This window comes from Narcine bancroftii, chromosome 5, assembly GCF_036971445.1.
Source record: "Narcine bancroftii isolate sNarBan1 chromosome 5, sNarBan1.hap1, whole genome shotgun sequence".
Lineage (NCBI taxonomy): Eukaryota > Metazoa > Chordata > Chondrichthyes > Torpediniformes > Narcinidae > Narcine > Narcine bancroftii.
In genome coordinates, this window is record NC_091473.1 from 15,041,602 (window position 1) to 15,068,448 (window position 26,847).

At 43.9% G+C, this 26,847-nt stretch overlaps 1 protein-coding gene across 3 annotated transcripts; it reads left to right on the forward strand.

The window, feature by feature from the left end:
- Positions 1-25,859, forward strand: abhd14b (abhydrolase domain containing 14B). 3 transcript variants are annotated; one of them, XM_069936872.1, is made up of 4 exons: positions 1-150; positions 10,891-11,122; positions 19,448-19,689; positions 23,660-25,859. In XM_069936872.1, exons 2-4 carry the CDS (start codon positions 10,915-10,917, stop codon positions 23,840-23,842), a joined length of 633 nt encoding a protein of 210 aa, XP_069792973.1. In that variant the 5' UTR covers positions 1-150; positions 10,891-10,914; the 3' UTR covers positions 23,843-25,859. The 3 variants fall into 3 exon arrangements, with proteins under 3 accessions (XP_069792973.1, XP_069792972.1, XP_069792971.1); XM_069936871.1 differs by lacking the exon at positions 1-150 and adding an exon at positions 203-432; XM_069936870.1 differs by lacking the exon at positions 1-150 and adding an exon at positions 203-392.
- Positions 25,860-26,847: the final 988 nt, after the last annotated feature.

Below are 26,847 nucleotides of genomic sequence, written 5' to 3' on the forward strand. Positions count from 1 at the left end.
AGGATCCCTTCTCCCCTGCGCACAGCATCCTTCAGCGCCTCCTGTCAGGAAAAAGATACCGTGGTATCCGAGCCAGGCAGGGAGCCTGCTGAATGATTAAATACATCAGCGCTGGACCCGGGTTCCAATCCTCCCTTCGCTGTCTGGCGAGTGAGTAACCTCCCTGCGTCTGCGTGGGTGGACTCCGAGTGCTCGGGTTTCCTCCCACCCTTCCGAGAGCACTTTGCTCTTCTGTTTAATTTGTTGGGTTTCAAGGCATCCCCACAGGGGTTGGCGCCGACCAGGCAGCTGTGCTCAGGAGCTGCAGAGGGCGCCAAGGGCGGCTTCCCCCACCCCACTCTGGACCCTGGAGCGAACGGGAGACCAGCGGGAGTGCAAGCCCACACAGTTCGGTCGGTGCAACTTTCCCCATCTCGCTCCGTCTCTGATCGGGTCAGTCGTGCTGTAGCGCTGCTCAATGTTGAAACTTTGTGCCTGCCTGTCGTAGCGTGTTTAAGCCCTTGGAAACCTCGTTGTGATGTGGAAGGACTCTGGCGTCCCGACTGCGTCTGGTAGAAGGCAATCCCCTGCCCTCTCTCCGCCTTTCGCAGACCTTCCCAACTTCCTGCTGATCGCTACAAATGTATCCGTCTCCACCGCTCCCTCCTCCCCGTCCGCGCCTTCCGGACGACAACCACGCAGGGAACTCTCCTCTCGAACAGTTCAGGCCGAATCTTGTATTTGTTCAGCACAAAACTCCAGGCCGAGCAGCATCATTGGGAGCCAGAATCCTTCAAGACTGAATGAAGGAGGAGGTGTAGCAGATTGGCGTTTGCTTCAGATTCTAGTATCTGCATTTTCTTGTGGGTCGGCATTGAATTTATTTTTCACGTGGTGAAAAGTTTAGGTCAGCTTGCCATGCTCTGGTGCCATTTTAGATCCACAAGAAGTTAACTCTAACCAGGTTCATTATGACCACGAACAACAGGCAGATCAACTTTTAAATCAGTTTAAAATAAAACAGCTTCCTGATGGTAATCCTGCACAAAACGTTGCTCCACTCCCAGGCCTGCCACGGACCTGAAGGCACTTTGACAGATCTGGGAAGAAGCTCATTAAGATGCAGGATCCGTTTGGGTAAAACTTGGGTGAACGTGGGGATAAACTGTAAATGAGATCATTCGGTCACTGAGTAAAGGGGAGCAATTGGAAAGTGAGGATGTGGACAAAAGAATGGAAAAATTGTGAATACAGAGCAGGAAGGTGTACCCAGCCTGGACTTCACCTCCATTCCCAGTGAATAAGAGAGCAGGATAGGGGACAAGCTGGTCCACTGCCATACATGGATGGACCACTGATGTGGACAGAGAAGTGAAGTTACCTGAACTTGGAGAATCCAATGTTGAGTTTAGAAGGCTGCAGTGTGCCCAGGTTGAAGATGAGGTGCATTTTTCTAGCTTGCAATGAGTCACATTGTAGCAGTGCAGGAGTGGGGAGAGGACTTGAAGTGCTAGGCAATAGAAAGCCCAGGTTTGAATGTTAGTGTTTCGCCCAAATCTGCGTTTGGTTTCTCCAGGCCACAGTGAACACTGAGTGCAGTAGAGTAGATTGGAAGAAATGCAAGTGAGTCAAATACTTCAGCTGGAAAAATGGTTTGGACCCCTGCATCGTGAGAAGGGAAGAGGTTAAAGGGCAGATGTTGCAAGGGAAAGTGGCAAAAGAAGGGAGTTGCTGGTGGGGATGGAGAAGGGGGGATGGAGAAGTGGGCCATGGAGTCGGGGAAGGAGCGGTCCTTGAGAAATGGCAAAAGGTGTTAGGGCCTGGGGATCGCCATCCTTGTTCTGACCGAGAGGAGATGGAGTGAGAGCAGAGGTGCAGAAAATGGATGAGTTTGAGTCCGAGAAACTGCTCTTGATGTGCAATGTTTTAAAAAATATTTTGACATACATGGTTACCCCTCTGGCCCATGAGTCCATGTCACCCAAATAACGTACAAGTACTCTGCTTGAAGATAGCCTCTCTCCTGAGATGATGACAAGATTATTGTCATATACACCAATGTGCAGCCGAACAGGTGCTTTTATAATAAAAAAAATTACAACAGTGAACAAAATGGAATTTTAAAAAGGTAATATATACAAAAGACATAATATGGACAGTCCTTTTGTGGTGTCAGAGCAGTCCATGGTTAGTGTAACAAGGAAAGGTTCAATAGCTGTTGGAAAGAAACTGTTCTTGAACCTGGTGGTGCTGGTCTTCAGGCCTCTGTACCTTCTACAAAGGTAGAAGTGAGAAGAGGTTGTGACCAGGATGAAAGGGAGTCGTTTCTGATATTGGCTGCCTTCTCGAGGCAGTACCTCACTTTGATGCATTCAGTAGATGGATGGATGGAGCCTGTGGAACTGGATATATTTGCTGCCTTCTGCAATCTTGAACACTTCTGTGATGCAACTCGTCAGCATACTTTCCACTGTGCACCTGTAGAAATTTGATAGATACGTATCTGACAACATGCCAAACATCTTCAGACTCCTTAGAAAGTAGAGATGAAGGGGAGTCACGTGATGGAGTAGTGGCCGGTCGGGAAAACCTGCCCTCTCCAGGAAAATAGGAAAAAAAGTTAGGAAAAAGCAAAGCATAACAGAAATAGAATAGAAGATAAAGATACAGAGAAGAGAAAGAAGATGGCTTCCAAGAAGGAGAAAGTAAGAACAGCTAGAAAAAAGAAGTTTAAAAAAAGTCGCCGGAGAAGAAGGAAGAAGGCCTTACCTGCAGGAAGGAACAGGATGCTGTGGTGACGAGGAGCACCCGACCCTCAAGGTCAGTACCTGCCCTACAGAGTCATGACCCACCAGCCGGTACACCACAAAAATGGCTCTCGGAGCCAAACAAAAGTGTGCAATGGCGCATCCGAGAGGAGTCGCGCATGCGCAGTGCGCAATCAGAGGAGAAAGAGGACACTGGCGGGAGGGGGGCTCAGCAGAGGAGCGGACTGTCACAGACTGAGCAGCTGAGAGACACCCGACACCAGGGCTCTCAGCTGGAGGATAAGGAAGACAGCAGAAGAGGGTGTGACAAAACAGACGTGGAAGACAGTCGGAGGGAAGATCGACAAGAAGACCAACGTCAAGAAGCACAACAGACGAGCAGCCCAAGAGGGCTGACAAAGAGATACAAGCAGCTCATCAGGAAAAAACAGAAGACAGAGACACAAAGAAGAGAAGACACAAACACAGAAGAAGAGGAAGAAGACCAAGATCTTCACAGAGAAATAGAAGGTAAAACTGATGGACAAAGAGAAGTAAAAGGTAAAACTGATGAACAGAATATAGATAAAGTCTTTTTTGAAGAACAAATGAGGTCACTAAAAGAATGGTCATCATTAGAGATTAATGCAATTAAAAGGAAAATGAAAAGAACAAGATAAAATGCAAAGGTTAGAACTGGTAATGACTGAAATAGGGAAAAGAGTAGAGAATGTGGAAGAGCGGAAAGTGGCTGTAGAAATGGAAGTGAATGACTTAAGAGAAACATTGGAAGAAAGTGATTAAAAAAATTAAAGAGACACAAGAGTTGTTATCTCAGAAAATTGATATGTTGGAAAATTATAGTAGGCGAAACAACAAAAAAATAATGGGCCTGAAGGAGGGTGAAGAAGGCACAGACATGAAGGAATTTATAAAAGGATGGATCCTGAAGATCCTGGGAACAACAGAAATACAGGAAGAAATGGAAATAGAAAGGGCAAACAGAGCATTAGCTCCAAAAACACAGGTACATCAAAAACCAAGATCCATCTTAGTAAAATTTTTGAGATACACGACAAGAGAAAATATACTGGAACAGGCAAGGAATAAAATTAGAGAAGATAAACCAGTGGAATACAAGGGTCAAAAAATATTTTTTTACCCAGACATAAGTTTTGAATTCTTAAAGAGGAGGAAGGAATTTAATACAGCCAAATCAACTTTATGGAAAAAGGGTTACAAATTCATATTAAGACATCCAGCCATGCTTAAAATATTTATACCCGGGGAGCAAAACAGACTGTTCTCGGATCCAGAGAAAGCACAAGAATTTGCAGAATGTTTGCTGGATAGGAGAAGAGATGTAACAAGAATGAAGAACGGCAATAAAGTATATATAAAGACGTAAAAACAATGTATATGTCAAGAACTAAAGAGGGAAAAGAAAAGGTAAGGAAGGGAGTCAGGTGGAAAAAAAGGAGAGAGCTTTGTTATATGTGGTTTTTTTTTAAAGTGTTTACTGGAGAGAGCTGGGTGGAGGGGGAATAACCATCACTGCAAAATCAGTTGACGCTGCAAACAAGATCGCAACCCAAATGAAAAGGGGAATTGAGGTTACCCGGCAAGAGGTATGGGGCAACCCAGAGAGGGGGGGAACATTTGGCGTTAAGGTATTAGTGGATGTGGGAACTGTGGGGGTACTTTATATCTTAAATGTGTTGTCGTACATTAAATGTAATAAGAGAAAACTAAGAGATGAAAATGGGGAAAAGGGGGATGGAGGTGGCAAAGAGGTGGAAAAGAGATGTATGCAAGATATAAGATGGCCATGTTGAACTATATGACTATAAACATTAATGGAATACATAACCAAATTAAAAGGAAGAGGCTACTAAATTTATTGAAGAAGGAAAAAATAGATAGCATTTGTGCAGGAAATGCATCTAACAGAAGCGGAACATAACAAAACAGAGAGACTGGGTAGGACACGTAACGGTAGCATCCTATAATTCAAAAGCTAAAGGTAAAGCCATACTAGTTAACAAAAATGTACCAATCAAAATAGAGGAGGAAATAATAGATCCAGCAGGGAGGTATGCAATGATAAAGTGTCAAATATACTCAGAATTTTGGAATTTGCTAAATATATATGCACCTAACGAGGAGGATCAAAAGTTTATCCAGGATATTTTTTTGAAGATTGAAGACACACAAGGAAATATATTGATAGGAGGGGATTTTAACCTTAATTTGGACCCAATGTTAGATAAAACTGGACAAAAGACAATTAAAAAGAATAAAGTAGCCAAATTTATGGTTAAATCAATTCAGGAAATGAAACTTATGGATATATGGAGGAGGCAACACCCAAGAGAGAAGGAATTTTCATATTATTTGAGTAGGCACAAAACTTACTCGAGGATTGATAAGTTTTTGTTGTCAGCCCATATTCAAGGGAGAGTTAGGAAAACTGAGTACAAAGCTAGATTACTATCTGATCATTCACCCCTGTTATTAGCAATAGAACTGGAGGACATCCCACCAAGAACATATAGATGGAGGTTAAACTCCATGCTACTTAGAAGACAGGAATTGAGGGAGTTTATTGAACACCAAATTAAAATATATTTTGAAGTAAACACAGAAGTGAAAGACAAATTTATATTATGGGACACAATGAAAGCCTTCATTGGAGGGCAGATAATAAGTTATGTGACTAAGATGAAAAAGGATTACAATCGGGAAATAGAGTAGTTGGAAAGGGAGATAGTAAGTACAGAAAATGAATTAGTAAAAAGGGATGATATAACGAAAAGGAGAGAATTGGCAGAGAAAAAAAAATTAAATACGAAACATTACAAACATACAAGATGGAGAAAAGCATAATGAAAACAAAGCAAAAGTATTACAAACTGGGAGAAAAAACACAAAATATTAGCCTGGCAACTTGAAACAGAACGAGCTAAAAGAACGATACTGGCATCAAGGAAAAAGGACAAACAAATTACATATAATCCAACAGAGATCAATGAAAACTTTAAGGAATTCTACGAACAATTGTATCAAACTGAGAATGAGGAGAAAGATGATAAAATAGATGAATTTTTAGCTAAAATTAAACTGCTGAAATTGAAAGAAGAGGAACAAAACAAACTAATAAAACCATTTGAAATAGAGGAAGTACAGGATATAATAAAAAAGCTGCCAAATAATAAAACACCAGGAGAGGATGGATTTCCAATAGGATTTTATTAAACATTTAAAGAGTTATTTATTCCTCCTCTCCTGGAAGTAATGAACCAAATAGAAGAAACACAAAACTTGCCAGATTCATGAAAGACAGCAATAATTACAGTAATACCAAAGATGGGGAAGGATCCATTAACATCAGCATCATATAGACCAATATCTCCACTTTACTCAGACTACAAGATAATAGTGAAATTATTAGCAAACAGATTGTCCAATTGTGTACCTAAAATAGTAAAATAAGATCAAACTGGATTTATTAAGAAAAGACGAACAGCAGACAATGTCTGTAAGTTCATTAATTTAATCCACACAGTTCAAGGAAATAAGAAACCAACAGTGGCTGTTGCTCCAGACACAGAAAAAGCCTTTGACAGAGTAGAGTGGAATTACTTATTTAAAGTATTACAGAAGTTCAATCTACCAGAAAAATATATAAATTGGATTAAAGCATTGTATAATGGACCGTTGGCGAAGGTAAATGGATATATATTGAGTCACTTTAAATTAAGAAGGTCAACTAGACAGGGATGTCCACCATCCCCCTCATTGTTCGCCTTAGCAATAGAACCTTTGGCAGATCTGATAAGAATAGAAAATAAAATAAAAGGGATAAAAATAAAGGAGGAGTATAAAATCATCTTATTTGCAGATGACATCATAGTATACCTAACAGAACCAGAGGTATCAGTAAAAGAATTACATAAGAAAATGAAGGAATATGGAGAAATATCGGGGTACAAGATCAACGCAAATAAATGTGAAGTGATGCCAATGAGTAATGCAGATTATACAGAATTTAAATGGCAAGCACAAGCAATCCGATACCTAGGGATCAGGTTAGATAATCACTTAAGCCACTTGTACAAACTTTCTTTCTTTGGCTTGGCTTCGCGGACGAAGATTTATGGAGGGGGTAAAAGTCCACGTCAGCTGCAGGCTCGTTTGTGGCTGACAAGTCCGATGCGGGACAGGCAGACACGGTTGCAGCGGCTGCAGGGGAAAATTGGTTGGTTGGGGTTGGGTGTCGGGTTTTTCCTCCTTTGCCTTTTGTCAGTGAGGTGGGCTCTGCGGTCTTCTTCGAAGGAGGTTGCTGCCCGCCAAACTGTGAGGCGCCAAGATGCACGGTTTGAGGCGATATCAGCCCACTGGCGGTGGTCAATGTGGCAGGCACCAAGAGATTTCTTTAGGCAGTCCTTGTACCTTTTCTTTGGTGCACCTCTGTCACGGTGGCCAGTGGAGAGCTCGCCATATAACACGATCTTGGGAAGGCGATGGTCCTCCATTCTGGAGACGTGACCCACCAAGCTCAGCTGGATCTTCAGCAGCTACTAATAATCAATAAATAAATAATCAGCTAATAATAAAGGAATTGCAGGAAGACTTAGAACATTGGAAAGAATTAGCGCTAACGTTGATAGGGAGGGTAAACTGCATTAAAATGAATGTCTTCCCAAAGATACAATACTTATTTCAAACATTACCAGTTCCTTTAACAGAAAAATTCTTTAAGGAACTAAAGAGAATAATAAGGAAATTCTTGTGGAAATCCAAGGGTAGCGTTAGATAAATTAGCAGAGAGGTATAATCAAGGTAGTTTACAGTTACCAAATTTTAGAAATTATTATAGAGTTACACAATTGAGGTATTTTTCAGATTTTTACCAGACAAGGAAAAAACCAGACTGGACTAAGATAGAACTAGATAAAATAGGGGAAAAGGTACTGGAACATATACTTTATAAGTGGGATGAAAAGCTGGTGCAATATAAAAACTCACCAGTACTGCATCATTTACTTAATACATGGAAGAAGATCCACTTAGAAAGGAAAAAAAAATGAATGATCAAATACCAAAATTACTATTGACGCAAAATCCACTAATCCCTTTTACAATAGACAACCTTTCCTTTAGAGAATGGGAGGGAAAAGGAATCAAAAGAATACAAAACTGTTTTTTTTGGAAATAATTTATTAACATTTGAACAGTTGAGTACAAATATGGAATAACTCATGGTACAATGTTTGCATTTCATCAATTGAAAGCTTATTTAAAGGATAAACTGAGAAACAACTTGAGATTACCTGAAAGAAGAAGCTTTGAATATGTGATTACAGACACAATGATAATTAAAAGATTTATAATGAACATGTACATTAAACTGCAAGAGAATAAAAATGAAATAAACTATAAACCTAAGCAGAAGTTGGAAAAGGATCTAAACATAAAGATAAAAAATGAAGTATGGGAAAAGTTATTTTCTAGAACTATAACCACAATACAATAAACACAAGGTTACGCATGAAACAGTATAATTGGTTACACAGGGTATATATTACTCCTCAAAAATTAGAAAAAGTGGGATTCAACACTATCAGATAGATGCTTTCGCTGTAAGAAGGATATAGGAACATTACATGCAACTTGGGCATGTACGAAAGTAAATATGTTTTGGGAAGAATTAAATCAGATACTAAATAAAATTACAAAAAAATAACACCAAAAAAACCAGAGATATTTCTTTTAAGTTACATAAGAAGTAGAGAATTAGGCCTCAAATTTGGATAAAGTGCAAAAAAAATTCATTATGGTAGCCTTAGCAGTAGCAAAAAAATGTATAATGTCAACTTGGAAAATGGAAGTGAGCCTGAGAATACAGCAATGGTACATGGAAATGAATAAATGTATTCCATTGGAAAAAATAACATAAAATTTAAAAAATATAGTCACAATGTTTGAACAAATTTAAGAACCATACATGGAACATATCAGAGAGAGCTTGCCTACAACCTTCATCCCCTAAAATGAGAATTAAAATGATAAGACAAAACGACTAGATTTAGTGTGTAATAAATAGATGACGCATTTTTCTTGTTTATTTTACTTTGTGTGAAAATATTGTTTTATGGTTTTATTGTATTTATTGTATTGTATGTGTTGAATATTTATGGGTTTTGGAGGGGGTGGGTAGAGGGGAGGGAGAGAAAGGTGGGGGAAAAAAGGGGAGAAAAGACCACTGTAAATTTAATGAGATACGTTTGTACATATTTTGGTTGATATGGTTCACAGTGTGAAAAATAAAAAATTAAAAAAAAAATAAAGTAGAGATTAAGTCAGAGAGATCCAGAAAAGGGTCAGAGATGGCCCATGTTTAAGATTGTTTATTTGAACATATGGAGACAGCATCACTGTGCTAAACCTACCTTGAGCCTGTAGCCACTTTCAGGAGCTTGGTCTTTGATAATGCGCCGGCAGATGCGGCTGGGGGAGTGCAGCTGGAATGTTCAGGTGGCCTCAGAGAAGATGCCTTTCTGTCACCTGAGCGTGCCGGCTGAAGGAGAGCCGTGTCTGAGTGAACGCGGCTCCTGTGGACTGTGGCCGTAGACACTGCTGTGTTCCCTTCCCCTCTCCAAGCCCTGTATCTCTTGAGATATCTTCAGACCTATAATTTTGACCTCTTATTTATGTCAGCATTATGCCTTCAGCTGTCAAGGTTCTGAGTTTTGGAAGCAATGTACTATTTTTTACCGAGTTTTTTGGTTATGTAATCTAATGCCCAAAGTAGTTTTTTTAAACCGAATAAATGCTTTGAGGCATAGTCCCACACCGGCCGCCCCAGCCCCATAGAGCCGGAGGGCTGTCAGGCAGCAGGGATTGTAGGTGTCGGCAGTGGGGAGAGTAGGTATCAACTTATCGCCAGCTAAGTGTCAACAGCCCGCCCGCTGCTCGGCACCTGAAAGGTGCTAGCCGCTTTGCCATGCTGCTTTCAGGTGCCTAGCGGAAGTGCTCCGAGCCGAGAATATACCTCCCCGAGGAGGGTTAGGTAAGTGCTCCTCCGGGCCAGGTTCTCCACTTTCAGGTGGCCTCCCGACAGCCGCATTCAGGTATTTTAGGCGGCTTTACATTCGGGTATTCTGGCCACCTGAAAGCACCTTAAGTGTGGAGGAGTTTTACCTTGTACTTTGAGCTGCAGCAGTCCATGTACTGTTTAATGGTGTTGTGCAAGATGAACTTTACTCTGTACCTATCAATGCAGTTTTTCCACATTCTAACTAAACCACACTATATCTGCTCTGTATTTAAAGGACATCTCACATTCATTGGACAAATAAAGAGAAACATCATGGAACAGGCCCTTCACCCCACTGCATATCTGCTATCAAGCACCCATTTACACTTGCCCCATTTAATTTCTATTTTATTCTCCCCTTATTTCTGTTTACTCTCCCCTTATTTCTGTCAATTCTCCCCAGTTTCAACCATTCAATTGCATATTTGGGCCAACTTACACCAGCCAATTTACTCACCAACCCACAATTTGGGATGTGGAAGGAAATATGAGCTGCCGGGATAAACCAAAGTGGTCACATGGAAACTGGACAGGCAGCAGCAGAGGCCAGGACCAAACCTGCCTTGGGAGTGTTTGATAAAACACTTTAACTCTAGACTAGAGGGAGGTTTACAGAGTACTCAAATAGTCTGCAGACATTGTTTTATGTGGTGAGTGTTTTAATCAATATCTAAACTCTGTTGTACATTGCCTGAATTCATTAAGTGAGTGGAGGAAAGTTTTTGAGGTGAATGGGGGAGAGTTTAGGGGAGATGTCAGAGGATGCTTTTTTTATACACAGAGAGGTGGGTGCCTGGAATGCTTTGCCAGTAGTGGAGGCTGACACATGGATGTAAGAAAAAATAGAGGGTTATGGGTGTAAGATGAGGAAAAATTGAATTGTGTATGTTTACATAGGCCAGTACATCATTGTGAGCTGAATTGCCTGTGCTGTAAAGTTCTATTAGTATCCCTAGCGAGAAGAGAAACTTAACTCCATGTTTAACCAGTGCTGCCCATGCTGAGAGATGTAAAGGGAGATTTCCTCCATGTTCAGCCCTTGCCACCGGTTGTTTTCTCTTGCAGGGTCTGCAGGTGCTGCTGGTAACCATGGCAGGTGCTGAGATAAAGGAAGGCAAGGTAGAGTTTGATGGACAGGACCTGTTTTACAGACGAACTGGCCCTACTGAGCAGCCGCCCAGACTTTCCGTCCTGCTGCTCCATGGCATTCGTTTCTCCTCGGAAACCTGGCTGAATCTTGGAACCCTCCACCAGCTGGCGGCTGCCGGCTACCAGGCAGTGGCCATCGACCTACCAGGTAAGAAGGTTGGTTGAATAGGCAGAGTCACAGGAAGAGAAACATAGCAACTGCAAATGCTGGAGCAAACCAGGAGCTTCTGGAGGGACTCATCAAGTCAGGCAGCATTTGCAGGGAGAACTGGACAGTGTTTCAGGTGGGGCTCTTTCTCAAATCTAGAGGAAAGAAGGTAATAAGTATAGAAAGGGGGTGACATTACATTAATAAAGGGATGTTTTTATATATATACACATATAAAATGGGGTTGACTTTATGTCTACAAAGGGCATGATGCATCTCTGAAAGGGATGATATGTGTACAAAGAGGATTCATATATTACATATATGAAGGTAATAATACATGTATAAAAGGGAGATAGAAGCTGAAGGAAGGGCCCAAAGGAGATAGGGTGTTGTACAGAAGGTGTGAGAGGACAAACATGTAACAGAAGAGACCACTGGGAAGGAAGGGATGAGTGTTAAAATAGAAAAGTAAGAACAGCATTAGGCAAAGAAGAGATGGAAACGATGGAACCAGATGGCAATAGGGATACCTAAAATTAGAAAAATTGATATTTATGCCATTAGTTTAAGGCTAATCAGGAGGAATATAATATGTGGTCCTCAAATGTATGATGGGCTTCTTCCTGACAATGGCAGAGCCTGAAGACAGACGTGTCACTGTGGAAATTGTTTGCTGCACATACTGAAGGATGGCCCACCTATTGGTCACCCTGAAACATCCACAGACACTGGCAGCCTTTTTCTTGCTTTGTACTTGGGTGTTGTTTATTCTCTGATCTCCAGTCCCACTGTACAACCATGTGACAGTTTAATTTTTTTTAAATGTAGACATGTGGTAAGGTAACAGACCATTTCAGCCAATGAGCCTGTGCTACCCATTTGACTCCCAGTATGTTTTTGACTGGTGGGAGGAAACCCATGCAGACACAGGGAGAACTTGCAAACTCATTACAGCTAGTGTGGGATTCGAAGCCCGGTCTCGATTGCTGGCGCTGTAACGGTATTGCTTTAACTGCTATGCTAACCTTGCCGCCCTCAGTTGAGACCCTGAATCTGAACGAGCATTCAAGGGTGGGAATTGTCCTTTCTTGAAGGATGTTTGTTGATCATTGCAAGTGTTGGTATCAACCAGTGGTTTTCACACTTTTTCTTTCTACTCATGTACCATCTTAAGTAATCCCTTACTAAGGTGGTATGTGAGTGGAAAGAAAAAGTTTGAAAACCACTGGTGTAAACCAATGGTTTTGAGGTCACTTTTTAATTGAAGTGAATTCTGATTTTGGACAGGAGAGGAAAGGTGAGAATTGATTGGGTGAGGGGGATGGCTCTCTGAATGCAGAGAGGGAAAGGGAAAGAGAGTCAGCTAGAGGAAAGGAGGCGTATGGCCCTTTTTTAAAACTTGGACAAAACATGAAAGTATGACAATATAAAAAATTTTTTTTAATAATAATGCCACTGCAACGCTCTCTCCCAGAAGCGAGCAGGGCAGTGGGACCAGTGCAGGGACTGACACCCCAACATTGATCCCACTGACTTGCTCCCAGCTGCTCTCAGGTGTTTTTTTAATTGCCTTGTGCTGTGAGCAAGCTGGTCTGTTGGTTTGTTCTCAGTTTCAACAGTCTAAAGCCCACTTGCCATTCTTGGCTCTCTCCATTTGGTGAAACGGTCATGGAAGCCTCGCAGTAGTGGGGATCACCCAGCTACAAAATGTTAGTGTTGCTGTGAGCCGCTCCTGGAGAGGGGTGATGGAAATCGCAAAGTGTGGCTGGGTACAGCACCAACCTGGCAGGGGATCATTCCCAGCACATCACTGATTTGACAATAGGTCTGTCAGATTGAGCTACACTTATACAGCAAGGGCAGAGTTGATCTGGCTGGCAATGAGTAGTTCACTAGGGAACACCTGACCAGCAGGCACTTGGGGTTTAGCCCATTTCGGAAGACTATACATGCTTCCATAAATGCAGAAATCTGAAATGAGCTGAGGATGAAATGGCTGGAGCTGGAGATGAAATGAGCTGGTGGTGAAATAGTGATGCATCCTCTACTACAGTCACCATTTTGTTAGGTGGGTGAAGCACTGATGTGTTGCTGGGAGGAGAATGAGAGATGATTTAATTCATAAGTACATAATTCATGGTTTTGACAGGTCAGATGTGGGGTGGCTGTTGGCCTTTCAAAACAGGGTATTGTAGCGGCGGCTACACTGCTAACTGAAGGATCACACAACCAGACGGGTTGAGTTCAGTGAGCAAAAGCTGATTTATTGCAGGCTTCCTGGCTGGTCTTATACTCCCAGCCTGGACCTGGCTGAGAACCGTGCTGGGGGGCCCCCGATGTCACTGGGACATCACGTGGGTCGCCAAACGCGGGCTTCTGAGCCTGGTGCCGAGGACAGAAGAAACCCCCGATGGCGCCATTTTGGCCGGTTTCCCCACCGCGTGTGTGACAAGCAGGGCCGGTTCGCCTGTCTAATGGCGTACCGCCACACAGCCCCCCTCAGAACCGGCGCCAATATCCTTTATTGCCAGGCGGCCTCGCTTCTTGGGTTGAGGCCACAATTACTGGCTCGGTGGGGTCGAGGTGGGCTGGCTTTAACCTGTTCACCGTAAACAGTTCCATCTTACCTCTGATGTCCAGTGTGAAAGTGGATCCTGAATGCTGGATGACTTTGTACGGCCCTTCGTATGGTCTTTGTAGAGGTGCTGTGGATGGGCCCCGCCTGATAAAAACGTACTCTGCGGAGTACAACTCGCTGGGGATGTAAGAGGCCCGCGTGCCATGTTTGGGCGGCGGTAGTGGTAATGAGGAGGAGTCCATCTGGGCCCGGAGGCGGGTAAGTAGACTGTGCGGTGACTGCTGGGGGTTGTGAGGTGCATTGACGAACTCACCGGGTAGGGCTAGCGGTGCACCGTAGACCAGCTCGGCTGATGACGCCTGTAGGTCTTCTTTGGGTGTCGAGCGGATGCCCAGGAGTACCCAAGGCAGCTCGTCCACCCAGTTGGGGCCGGTGAGGCGGGCCACAAGTGTCGACTTAAGGTGGCGGTGCAATCGCTCGACTAGCCAATTGGCCTGTGGGTGATAGGCCGTGGTGTGATGTAGCTCGATCCCCAGCCTGTTGGCAAGCTGTTCCCAGAGTGCAAAGGTGAATTGGGTGCCCCGATCACTGGTGAGGTGGTTCAGGACGCCGAACCGGGCAACCCAACCATTTAAAAGTGCTTGGGAGCAGGAGTCCGTGAAGGCATCTGGCATCGGGATCGCCTTGGGCCAACGAGTGGTGAGGTCTACCACTGTAAAAAAAGTAATGATTACCTCAGAAAACGGGTAAGGGTCCGACGATGTCCACATGTATGTGGCTGAACCGTTCCCGGATATGTTCAAAATCTTGTATGGGCGCTCTGGTGTGCCTGTGTATCTTGGAAAGCTGGCAATGGGTGCAGGTTCTGGCCAGTCCGCAATCTGCTTCCAAAGCCCGTGCCAGACGAAATGTTCTGCTACCATACGGACCTGGACCTGAAGGAAGGGTGGGAAAGGTCATGGATATGGTGGAAGACTTGCCTGCACCACTGGTGGGGAACCACTGGTCGCGGGGTGCCCATGGAGACATCGCACAGGACGGTGCCCTCACCGTGAGGAGTTAGGAGGTCCTAGATGCCCATGATGGCAGTCTTGAAGGCCTACATCTCCTCTTTGGACTTCTGGTCCCAGGAGAGCTGGTCGAAGTCGAGGCTGGGTGTCAGTGCGCAAATGGCTGGTCGTGAGAGTGTGTCGGCAACCACATTGTCTTTCCCTGCCTCGTGCCAAATGTCGATGGTGAACTCTGACACGAAGGAGAGGTGACACTGTTGGCGAGCCGACCAGGGATCTCTTGCCATAGCGAGCACCTGAGTGAGGAGTTTGTGGTCGATATAAATGGTGAAAGGCCTTCTCTCCAAGAAATAGCAGAAACGACACACCACCAGGTACATGCCCAGCAACTCACAATCTAAAGCGTTATACTTGCGCTCTGGTGGGCGAAAAAGTTGGCTAAAGAATGCCAGTGGTTTCCACTTTCCGTTCATCTGCTGCTCCAGGACGGTGCTGATGGCCTTGGCAGAGGCATTGACGAAGAGCGCCATATGCAGGTCGGTGCGTGTGTGGACGAGCAGGTAGCCTTCGCAAGGGCATCTTTCGTGGCTTCGAATGACCTGTTGGCTTCTGGAGTCCAGGTGAGTGTCTTGTCTTTGGCCGCGATGAGGGCAAAGAGTGGCTGCATGATGTGCGCAGTGCCTGGAATGAAGCGGTTATAGAAATTGACCATACCCGTGAATTTCTGTAGCCCCTTGAGGTTGTCCGGGCGTGGGAACTCCCTGACTGCAGCAATCTTTGTAGCGGCAGATGTAGCTCCTTCGGTCATGATGGTATGGCCCAGGAACTGCATGGACTCTTTCCCGAACTGGCATTTGGCAGGATTGATCATTAGGCCGAAGTCGGCCAGTCGGGAGAAGAAGGTAAGACTTGAGATGTGCCCGGTCTCTGCTGGTGACAAAGATGTTGTTCAAGGAAATGAATACGAAATTCAAACCCCTGCCCACTGTGTCCATAAGGCGCTGGAAGGTTTGGGCAGAGTTCTTGAGCCCGAACGGCATGCCTAGGAACTCGAACAAGCTGAAGGGTGTGATGATGGTCATTTTGGGTATGTCCTCTGGGTGCACCGGGATTTGGTGATACCTGTGCACCAGGTCAACCTTGGAGAATACCCTTGCGCCATGCAGGTTGGTCGTAAAGTCCTGGATGTGAGGGATCGGGTAATGGTCAGGTACTGTCGCGTCGTTAAGCCGTCGATAATCTCCCCAGGAGCGCCAGCCGCCGGAGGCTTTCGGGACCAGGTGGAGTGGTGAGGCCAAGGACTGTCGGAGCGTCGAATGATCCCCAGCTCCTGCAGATGCCAGAACTCTTCCTTCACTAACTGGAGTTTATCCGGCAGGAGCCGGCGTGCCTTGGCATGAACCGGCGGGCCTTGGAACACCCCATGGCATGGTGAGGCGGCGGAGAACTGTGGCTTGAGGAGGGATGGGAACTCGTCCAGAATATGCTGGAACTCTTCCTTGGGTGTGCTGACCATAGCCATCTGCGGCTGCGCTGTGCAGGAGGCGTTGAGGCAAACGGATTGGAAGGTACGGGCATCTACCAGTTGCCTACCTCGAATGTCGACCAGGAGTCCATGGGCGAGGAAGAAGTCAACACCCAAGGTGGCGGTTGGGAGGGACGAAACGGTGAACCTCCACGAGAACTTCTACTGGCCGATCTGGAAGTGGACGGTCTTGTCTCCATATGTTTGGATCTCTGTCGAATTGGCTGCACGGAGGGGAGGTCCTCGAGGCCGGTTCCAGGACTCGATGGCTATGGCCGGGATGATGTTGATCTGGGCCCTGGTGTCAACGAGGAAGCGTCCGCCGCTGACTGAATCACGCAGGTAGAGAAGGCTGTGTTGTTGGCCAGCCACTGCAGTCATTAACAGCGGCTGACCTGCTCGTTTCCCTGGAACGAGCAGGGCTGACAACATTTTTGAGCCTTGGCTCCCCAGCGCTGGTGGAAGAAGCAGAGGCCTGAAGTGGATGGCTTGCTTCTGGCTATGCTCTCTGAGGCCCCTGCAGGGGCCAGGTATTCACCGCAGCACTAGAGGAAGGCTTGGCATGGTCTTGCCCATGACTCGTAACCTGCTGGACTGCTAAGCCCTCTGGGAATCGTTCGAGATATAGCTCCTGAGCCTTTTGAGCAACCTTCCTAGGGTCGACGAAGCTCTCCTGCGACAGTAATGGCTGGATGTCTTCAGGCAGATGGTTGAGGAAGATGCTCTCGAAGAGTGGGCAGTTGGTATGATCGCCCATGAGCACAAGCATCTCGTCCATCAATTCTATTGGAGTTCTATCCCCCAAGGCGTCGAGGCGCAGCATCCGAGCGGCACCCTGGCGCCTAGAGAGGCCGAGGAAGCTGGTGAGCACCCACTTGATGGTCCCGTACTTATCTTCCACGGGTGGGTGCTGAACGAGGTGCAGCACTTGTTTGGTGGTGGCCTGGTCCAAGGTGGCAACCACATGGTAAAACTTGGTCGAATACGATGAAATGTGGCGGAGGTGAAACTGAGCCTCTGCGTGGCTGAACCAGGTCTCCGGCTCCTGAACCCAGAAGTCAGGAAGCTTGATGGCTATAGCATTGATCAAAGGGTCGTTCATGTCAGGTTCAAAGACATTTGAACCTTTCGGGGTCACCAATTGTAGTGGTGGCTACACTGCTAATTGAAAGATCACACAACCAGACGGGTTGAGTTCAGTGAGCAAAAACTGATTTATTGCAGGCTGCCTGGCTGGTCTTATACTCCCAGCCCGGACCTGGTTGAGAACTGCACTGGGGGGACCCGACGTCACCGGGGCATCATGTGGTTCGCCAAGCGCGGGCTTCTGAGCCCAGTGCCGAGGTTGGGAGGAAACCCCAGACGGCACCATTTTGGCCAGCTGTCCTGCCGAGTGAGTGACAAGCGGGGCCGGCTCGCCTGCCTAAAATGGCGTACTGCCACAGTATGATCATTCATGAATAAGATAAAAAGTATGTATCAAAGGCTACTGAGTCTGGAACTCTACAAAATGAAGGTGTGAATTTTCAGTTACTGAATGTATTCAAGACAGTCACTGACAGACCTTCAGATATTAAGGGAGAGGAGATTAGTGTTAGGGAGTGGCATTGTTATAAAAGACCAGGCCCCACACTGATCCCACCGCTTCACTCTCCATTGTCCCCAGGAGTCTCTAGTTACCTTGTGCTGTGAGCAAACTGGTCTTTGGGTTTGTCTTCAGTTTGAACAGTCTGAGGCCCACCACCCCACTTCTCCTCTCCCCACCTCCCCCCAACCCCCCACCAGTCCCCAACGATAGATAGTGGTGATTAGTAAGGGATTATTTAAGGCAGTATGTGAGTGGAAAGAAAAAGTTTGAAATCCACTATTATAGATCAATACGTAGTAGATTTTCCCCTGCTCTTTTATAAATTATGCATATGTTTTATTAAATTGCGCACGTTTTATTAAGTGCATGTGTTTTATTCCTGCTACGATTTTCCCACGCTCTTCAAAAATTGTGTGTTAATAAAAGTAACATTTGATTGCAAATCCTTGTCCAGACTCGTCTCCCTCAAACCTGACACTTGCTCAACTTGATGACCAGTGTGGGGACTGACAGTGGGCCGCCGGGAGAGTCTCCCGACAGCCTGCCACCAGGCCCAACACTGATCCCATCACCCCAAAAGCCCTAATTTCAACTTTGTATACAAGACCAGGGGAACATTTTAGAGCTTTTTTTGTGGTGGGGGGGGGAGAAAAGTGGGTCTAACAGGCTGTCAAATGTTAGCCCCAACAATGTTTTTACCAAATTGTAGTGATTTAGAGTCGCTGATTTGAAAGGGAAATACAATAAATTTACTTCAGCAATGTATCTCTTACTTCAAATATGAACCCCAAAACAAGGGGGTCATAAGTCCAGACAGACTTAAATGTAAGAATAGATGAGGAAACCTGGTCTGAACTATGACTAGTGTAACTGGGATAGTATGACTAATTTGTTCAAATTATAGATGAGTACAATATAATTTTTTGCATCAATTCTACCTCACACCACAGAAATTAAACTCAAATCTTTTAGATCGACATTTTAGATGTGGTGAAGAGGTAGGAATTTTTTTACATTCAACCTGGTCATGTTCTAAAGTAAGACCTTCTTGGTTGCTTTAGGGAATTTTTTAACCCAGATTATAGGAACTAACTTTCCACAAACCCAGAATTATTTTTATTAGAAAATATTACAAGGATAAGACTGAAATTGAAACTGTCCAAATATCAAATAGAATTTGTTAAAATTGCATTGGCAGTAGCCGTAAAATGTATAGCAGTTGCGTGGAAGTGTGATTCATATCGAGGTATGGCATGTTGGAACGCAGAGATACATAGTTGTATTCCCCTGGAGAAATACGTATGACATATTTTTACAAATTTGGCAACCATATTTACAAACTTCAGGGGTAAATCTTTAGATGAGTTCTTCCCAACCTTTGAGACCAGCATAAATCTTCAAAGAAAATTAAATAGAATATGAATTTGTGATCTGTGGAGTGTGTGTCACTTTTCAGCGATCCAGTCTGTTTTCTTTCTTTACTTTCTTTCTTATCTTTTTCTTGCTTTTCTATTCTTTCATACATTCATTTCCTTTTCTTTGGGGTTCTTTTTGGGAGAGTGGGGATTGTGTTCTGGGGCTGTGTCTTTCACTGACCACTGTTCCTTCTCTCTCTTCCCAGGCTTGGGTAACTCCAAAGGATCTACTGCTCCAGCTAGTGTTGGGGAACTTGCTCCTGACAGTTTCCTCATGAACCTACTGAAGGGTTTGGAGCTGGGCCTAGTGGTGATAATCAGCCCATCTCTAAGTGGAATATATTCATTACCTTTCCTGTTTGGCCACAATGAAATGGTGAAGGGCTTCATCCCCGTGGCCCCTATTTGCACTGAGAAGTTCTCCCACGAACAGTACAGGAATGTACAGGTAAGTGGGCTCTCTTGCATCACGGTGCCCTTCACATTCTGAGGATGTTTCAATGCAAGTGGAACAACTAACAAAGAGCCTTGTGAAATATGGTCACTTGACTCTCTTGGCAACCTCTCGGATTATGCTGACATTTTCTGTCCACAGCAACACACTGGAGGTGCTCAGCAGGTTGAGCAGCATCAGTGGGAGAAAAGGAATGGTCATTCTTTCAGGCCAGAACCCTTTAGATTGTTGGTCAAGGTTCCAGCACCTGCTTTCTCTTGTTTGTGTGTTATCCTCTTGAACTATTACAGACAGTGGCTGCTCTTTCTGCACTTGTATCATTTTTGCCAAAATGCAAAATGCCCATTTACCTTATCCACAATGTTTCTGAGTGAAGTTACTTCCATGTAAGGACTGGCCCTGCATGCATGCAAATGGCACTCCCTCTACACCTCCACTCTCCCTTTCCACTACCCCTGTTTTGTCAGGCACCCAGTGATCAAACAGCTCTAATTAAGATCAGTCTCCACTTTTGCTCCCTGTCTCAAACTCTTTACATTGCCATCATTGTCCACCTCCTCCCAGCCTGAGGTTGAACCAAAACCTTTCAGCTTTGGGAGAACTGTAATCTGGGGTGTGAATTGGTGAGGATCGACAGGCAGAGTATAGAGTTGACACTGTCTGGACAGCAGGTATTTAAAGATCATGTGGAGGAACTGTACATCCCTTGTTTGCTGAAAAAATACAAAGGGGAAGTAACTCAACTGCAGCTATTGAAGCAAATGAGGGATAACATTAAAATCAAGGAAGGGTCTTCAAAGGAAAAACACCAAGCTTGAGGATTGGGAGAAATGTAGAGTTCAGCAGAGGAAGACAAGGGGTCCAATTAGAAGGGGGGGCGATAGTGTATGAGAGTAAACTTGAAAGGAATATAAAAACTAGTTGCAAACAGAATGAAACCAGTTAAAACAAATGTAGATCATGACGGCTAGAATCATGGCAATTCATATGAGAGAACGGAAAAAATGGCAGACCAATAAAATAAATTGTATATACACGAAGGGAAATACACATAACATTCTGGGAATACTAGGGAATCAAGAGACTAGCAGAGAGGAGGAATTGATAAAAATTGTTATGTCATGAAATTGTGCTGAGTAAGTTGATGGTGTTTGATTGATACAAGTCTGATAGTGTATCTCAGAATGCTTAAGGAGGTGTCCTAGAGATAATGGATGTATTAATGATTATTTCCCAACATTCTGGATCAGTTCCTTTGGATTGGAGCGTAGCTCGTCTAACAGCACTTTTTCCGAAAGGAGGGGGAGTGAAATCATTGTTATTATAGACCAGTTAGCTTGATTGGTGGTGGGAAAAATACAGGATGTATTATTAAAGATGTAATTGTGCATTTGGAGAGGAGTGACCAAAAATTAACGCAGATTTATGAAAGGGAAATTGTGCTTGACATAGTCTCGAATTTTGAAGACGTGAGCAGGGGAGTTGATGTGAGTATTTGGACTTTGATAAGATGCTACAAAAGAGATTGACATGCAAAATTAGAGAATGTGGAGGTAATCTACTGACATGGGTAGAAAACTAGTTGGCAAAGATAGTTCCTTTTCAGATTGGCAGATAGTTACTAATGGTGTACTACATGGTCCAGTGCTGAGATCCCAGCTAATTACAATGTGTATTAATAATCTAGAGAAAGGAACTGAATGTAATATCTCTAAATTTGCTGATGACACTAAGTTGGGTGGCATTGTGAGCTATGATGAAGATTCCATGTCTTGGATAGATGAGACGAGTGGGCAAATGTATGGCAGATGCATTTATGTGAGGTTAACCACTTTTGTGAAGACAGGAAAGCAGCTTATTATCTGAATGGTGACAAATTAGAAAAAATGGAGGTGCAACGAGACCCAGAGGTCATGGTGCATCAGATTGGAATGGGGGTGTAGCAGGCAGAGAGGAAAGCAAACGACGTTTCCCTTTATTGCAAGAGAGATTGAATACAGAAGAGGAGAGGTCTGCCTGCAGTTTTATAGGGCCTCGGTGAGGATTAATCTTGACTATTGTGCACAGTTCCAGTCTCCTAATCCAGCCATTCTCAACCTTTGTTTCTGCTATGGCTCCACTAGGATTCTGTTCAAAATTTTTGGGCCCCTTCCCTGTGAAGAAGTTTTGATTTCTTCCATACTTCCCTCCTTGCAATGGCATAAACACATAAAAAATATTTATGTTCCGTGAGGTGACTGTGGCCCCCAGGGGCCCCTGTTGAGAATGGCTGATCTAGTCAGAGGAAGGACATTATTACTAGTGAGAGATTGTAGCAAAGGTTCACCAGATTCAGGTTTATTGTCATGAATATGTGTCATAAAATTTCTTTGTTTTGTGGCAGCCGTAGGGCGGAACAAGGTGCAAAATTTCCATAAATTACAATTCCTTAAATACAAGATTTAAAAAAATAAGTAGAGTAAAAATGAGAAAAATTGAGGTAGTATTCATGGGTCCATTGTCTATTCAGAAATATGATGGTGGAGGGGAAGAAACCATTTTTGTAACATTGAATCTGTATCTTCAGGCTTCTGTACCTCATTCCTGATGGTAGCAGTGAGAAAAAGGCATGGCCTGGGTGGTGATGGTTCATTATATTAGAAGCTGCTTCTAGGGGCACTGCCTTGTGTCCTTAATGGAGTGAAGACTAATGCCCATGATGGTGCTGGCTTAGTTTATAACCCTCTGTAGCCTGTTCCTGTTCTGTGCATTGCCACCTAATACCAGTGATGCAATCAGTCAGAATGCTTTCCATGTTACACCTGTAGAAATTTGCCAAAGTCGTTGGTAACCAATCAAATCCCCTCAAACTCCAGGAACCAGACTCATTCCTGGGATGGCAGCACTGATGTATGAAGGCAGATTGGATAGACTAGGGTTATATTCTTTACTGGAATTTAGAATGAGAAGGGACCTCATAGCGATTGTAAATTTCTGCCAAGATTAGATAGATTAAATGCAGGAAGAATGTTCCCGATGTTGGGAAGTCTAGAACAAGGGGTTCCGATCTTTGAGGGGGATGCCATTTAGGATGGAGATGAGGAGAAACTTCTTCACTCAGAGAGGAGTGAACTTATGGAACTCCCTGCCATAGATGAGGCTAGTTCATCAGATAAATTAAAAAGGAAGTTAAATGTGGTCCTATTGGCTAAAGGGATTGAGGATTAGAAAGAAAGCAGGAGTGGAGCACTGAAATCCCACCATCAGTCATGATTGTATTGAATGGTGGTGCAGAATTAAGAAGCTGACTGGCCTTTTCCTGCTCCTATTTTCTATGCTTTCCACTGAAACTTGAGGATGTACATTTTACACTTGAGGCATTATGAGGCTCTAGGTACCAAGACTGGTCAGCAAGCCCAGTGAAAGTGATAGGGTGTACACAGCAAAAATTTGGATAGTTTTCAGAGCACGTTGCCTGTCAAGTACCTTGATGTTGTCCGCCTGAAGTGACCAAGGTAGACAGTGTTGCAGACTTGGTGTTAAAGATTCCCACCTCAGATTTAATAGTGACAAACAATTCACAGCATCCCCTTCCCAAAGAACACTTCCACTATCCTATCTTGTCTCCAGCTCCACAATTTGTCACTGAAAGCTCTCTTATTGATTCTAGTCTTTGCTTTCACTTCAGACTTCTGTGGCTCACTTTTAGCAGATACAATTGCAGGTGTTAAAACCTCCTTAAAACCTTGTTCTTTAACCAAGAATTTGTTCAGCTCTTCCCTACTATCTTCCTTGATAATATCTTGATGTTACCTCATTGAACACCCGACATCAATACAAGATATTGGAAGTACAGTGGCCTCTTGATAAGTTATTGGGAGATCTTTGCAAACCTGAGCAGTGGGGATTGTGCAAGAGGACCAGCACAAATTCATGGTTGGACAACTGAACTAAGCCTGTTGCTGATCTCTGTTTTGTTTGACAGACCCCAACATTGATAGTCTACGGCAGTGAGGATAAGCCAATGGGAGAAGCATCATTCAACAATCTGCGAAACCTGCCAAACCACAAGGTCCACGTGATGAAGGGGGCACCACATGCCTGCTACCTCAGTAATCCTGAAGAGTGGCATGAGGCAGTGCTGGAATTCCTTCATGGCCTGTCCTAAATCATCTTGGACACCAATAGAAACAGTGATTTATTACTGAACTCATTAATATCAGTAATTTTTTAATACACCAATCAGAATGCATGTTATTTAGTTACTGTAACCCTTTGTCCAATAATATTGCAGCCTCTGATGTTATAGCCATACCTTCATGCCAACCTGCCCACACCCTTCTCCACTTTAGTCATTCAATGTAAGCCCTGTGTGAGTGTGTGATGTATCTCATGCATAGACATCTCAGGGCTGTACATAGAAACATCAGCTTTCATCTCTCTGCCATGGTAAATTAACTGGGGTGGCGGGAGGGGGGAGAGAATGTGTAGAGAAAGGATTTTACTCTTCAGTCCAGGACTGGGCTGGCCACATGTTCAGGAAGGCTGGTAATGCAGCTTATTATAATGAGTTCAAAATTGGAAGCTGGAGGAGTTTCATTCTCACAGATTGACAAAGCCACTGGTTCTGAAGGGGAATCACTTCAGCTGTTTGATAACTTTTACACATTGCACTGTGATTGCCTGTGGGCATGCATTATTGACTGTAGCACTGCAAGTGATAAATTCACCACTAACCAAATCCTAGATCAATAATATTACCTGAATGGCTGATGGATGTGAAGGGTGGAATGGCAGATCCTAAACCCACATCTTGCAATGTCAGCCTTTGCTGTTGGGTTGTAGCTCATCTCATTGATAGAGGTATTGGTGATAAGTGGATATGTAGTTTCCCTTCAATCCGTAAAAATCAAATTGATGAAGATTGGAAGGCATGCATCATATAAATCAAGGTCTCCAGCCACTTCCTGTGGTCCAAGCCTTCAGAGGTTTACGTTTGTCTCAGTGCAGAAGGCTGTGCTCCCAGATTTTCAGCATGTCTATAATTTTTTTTCCCCCTCATCGGAGGTTTTAGCCACAGCCAAAAACTTTATTTGCAGGGCCAAATGATGTTGGAAACAGGGCTAAACAAGAAAATCTGCAGATGCAGGGGTAAAGTGCAATATACAAACATGCTGGAGAAACTCAGTAGGTTATGCAGGAAGCAAAAGCTAACCAACATTTTGGGCCTGAATCTGACGAAGATCCCAGACCAAAAACATTGGTTACCCTTCAGCTTCTATGTCTAACCTAAAACAATTTTGAAATGGTGATATGGCAGTGTTTAAAATGTACAGCCCAGCCACTATCTGTGCCAGCTGTTCAGATGGAATTGAGATATTGTAGCTAGCTGCTACAAGCTATGGCTCTAAGGAGCCTATAGTGCAGGAGAGGTTATAGCTGTATTCCTGTTAGTTCAGAAAGAACATGCTGTTCCCAGAAAGAATGACACAGACCCATTAGAGTATAGTTAACACTGAGCTTTATTGGGCTTGCAGCCTTGCTTTTATTCTCAGGATTAAGGGCCTGGTCAAAATCCCCTCAGTGCTGATTGGTGCATTTGCGGTCTGCTTTCCTTAATAGACCAGTTAGGCTCCTTTCATTATAGCCAATTGGAGGGCAGCACTGGAGGTCTTGTGCAGCCTGCTGGATATTCTCGTTTATCCTTCATTTTGTGAGGCACCCCAAGGGAGCTGTCACAATGTGGCTTCCAGGGACTTGAGTGCAGATAGGGAGCATGTTGTGGGCTCTTGCCAACTAAAAAGTGTGGAATGTAGGAGGCAAGGTGGAATAAAGATGCTAGTTATACTATTGTGTTTGTCTCTAAAAAGTTGCATTTTTACCCTGTAAACTATAAATTGCTTTATTTAAAATAAAATCTCAAGCTGTTCTTGCAGCACTGCATTTCTAGTTGCCCCAGCTGACAAAATAACTTCCCAGGGTACTTTCAACTGTTATTGCCAATACTGTAGGCTTGGAATGCACAGTGATACAAGTCCTTATGCCTGATGAACATTTCAGTGAACCCACTCACCCATTCACTCACGTTTCCTAATTGAATTTGGTGCCAACATCTCTCTCAAGCTCCACTTGTTACACTAATACTCCTCTTTCCAATAATTATAATAAATTTGTCTTCTATATCACCTTGGATTAAGCCTCTGTGTTTGGGCAACAACAATGTAGCTGCAAGTTTATTGAAGGCAATTTGCAACCAACTGATAGTTGGCCTGATGATTCTTTGCAGGGAGGATTTCATTCTTAAATAGGTCAATGTCTGGGGTAAACTCCTCATTCAGAGAATGATGCATTTCTGATGCACAAAAAGGATGGCCTTACTTTTCCAAGCCAGCCAAAAAGGCATGCTGGGCTAGTCCCACTTACAACCTTCTAAACTTAGGGTGGCCAAACTTGCTTAATTTAAGAGCCACATATGATAAACTTCAGATGTTTGAGAGCTACAAGATATTAAAAAATATTACATGTATATTTTTTTACAAATATTTAACATTAATATTAAGAAATACATGTATGTAATTACATGTAGTTTTTAGTGCTAACTTGTATTACACGTATGCATACACGTATGCATACCAAATATTTTGTTGATATTGGTAAGTCCGCACTTGGGGCATCGGGAGCTTGGATGGGAGGGTACCTGGAGCCTAGGCAAGAGTCATGGCAGGAGTGTCAGAGCTCTGAAGAGAGGGCGGTAGGGGCATTGCAAGCTCGCAAGCCGTGGTTTGGCCAGCCCTGTTCTAAACACTTCTTGTCCATAAATCTGTCCAAATTCTTTAAACCATCAACATTGTGCCCATTTCTGCAGTTTCTTTGAGCAGCTTGTTATAGATACAGCCCTTCAAGTGAAAAAAAAATTGCCCCTCAATTCCCTCTCAAATCTCTCCCTGTAAACTTATGCCCTCTAGTTCTATCATGGGGAGAAGAGAACATTAAATTAATCCAAACCTTTCATTCTATCAACTGCTAAGCCTTCTCGAGGCAATAAAGACCCAGCCTATCTCGCATCTCCAAAGAACTCGAGCCCTCTCGTCCTGGCAACATTTTGATAACTCTTCTCTGCACCCCTTTAATTAATTGATGCTCTTCCTGTAGCTGGACATCCACAATCATTCA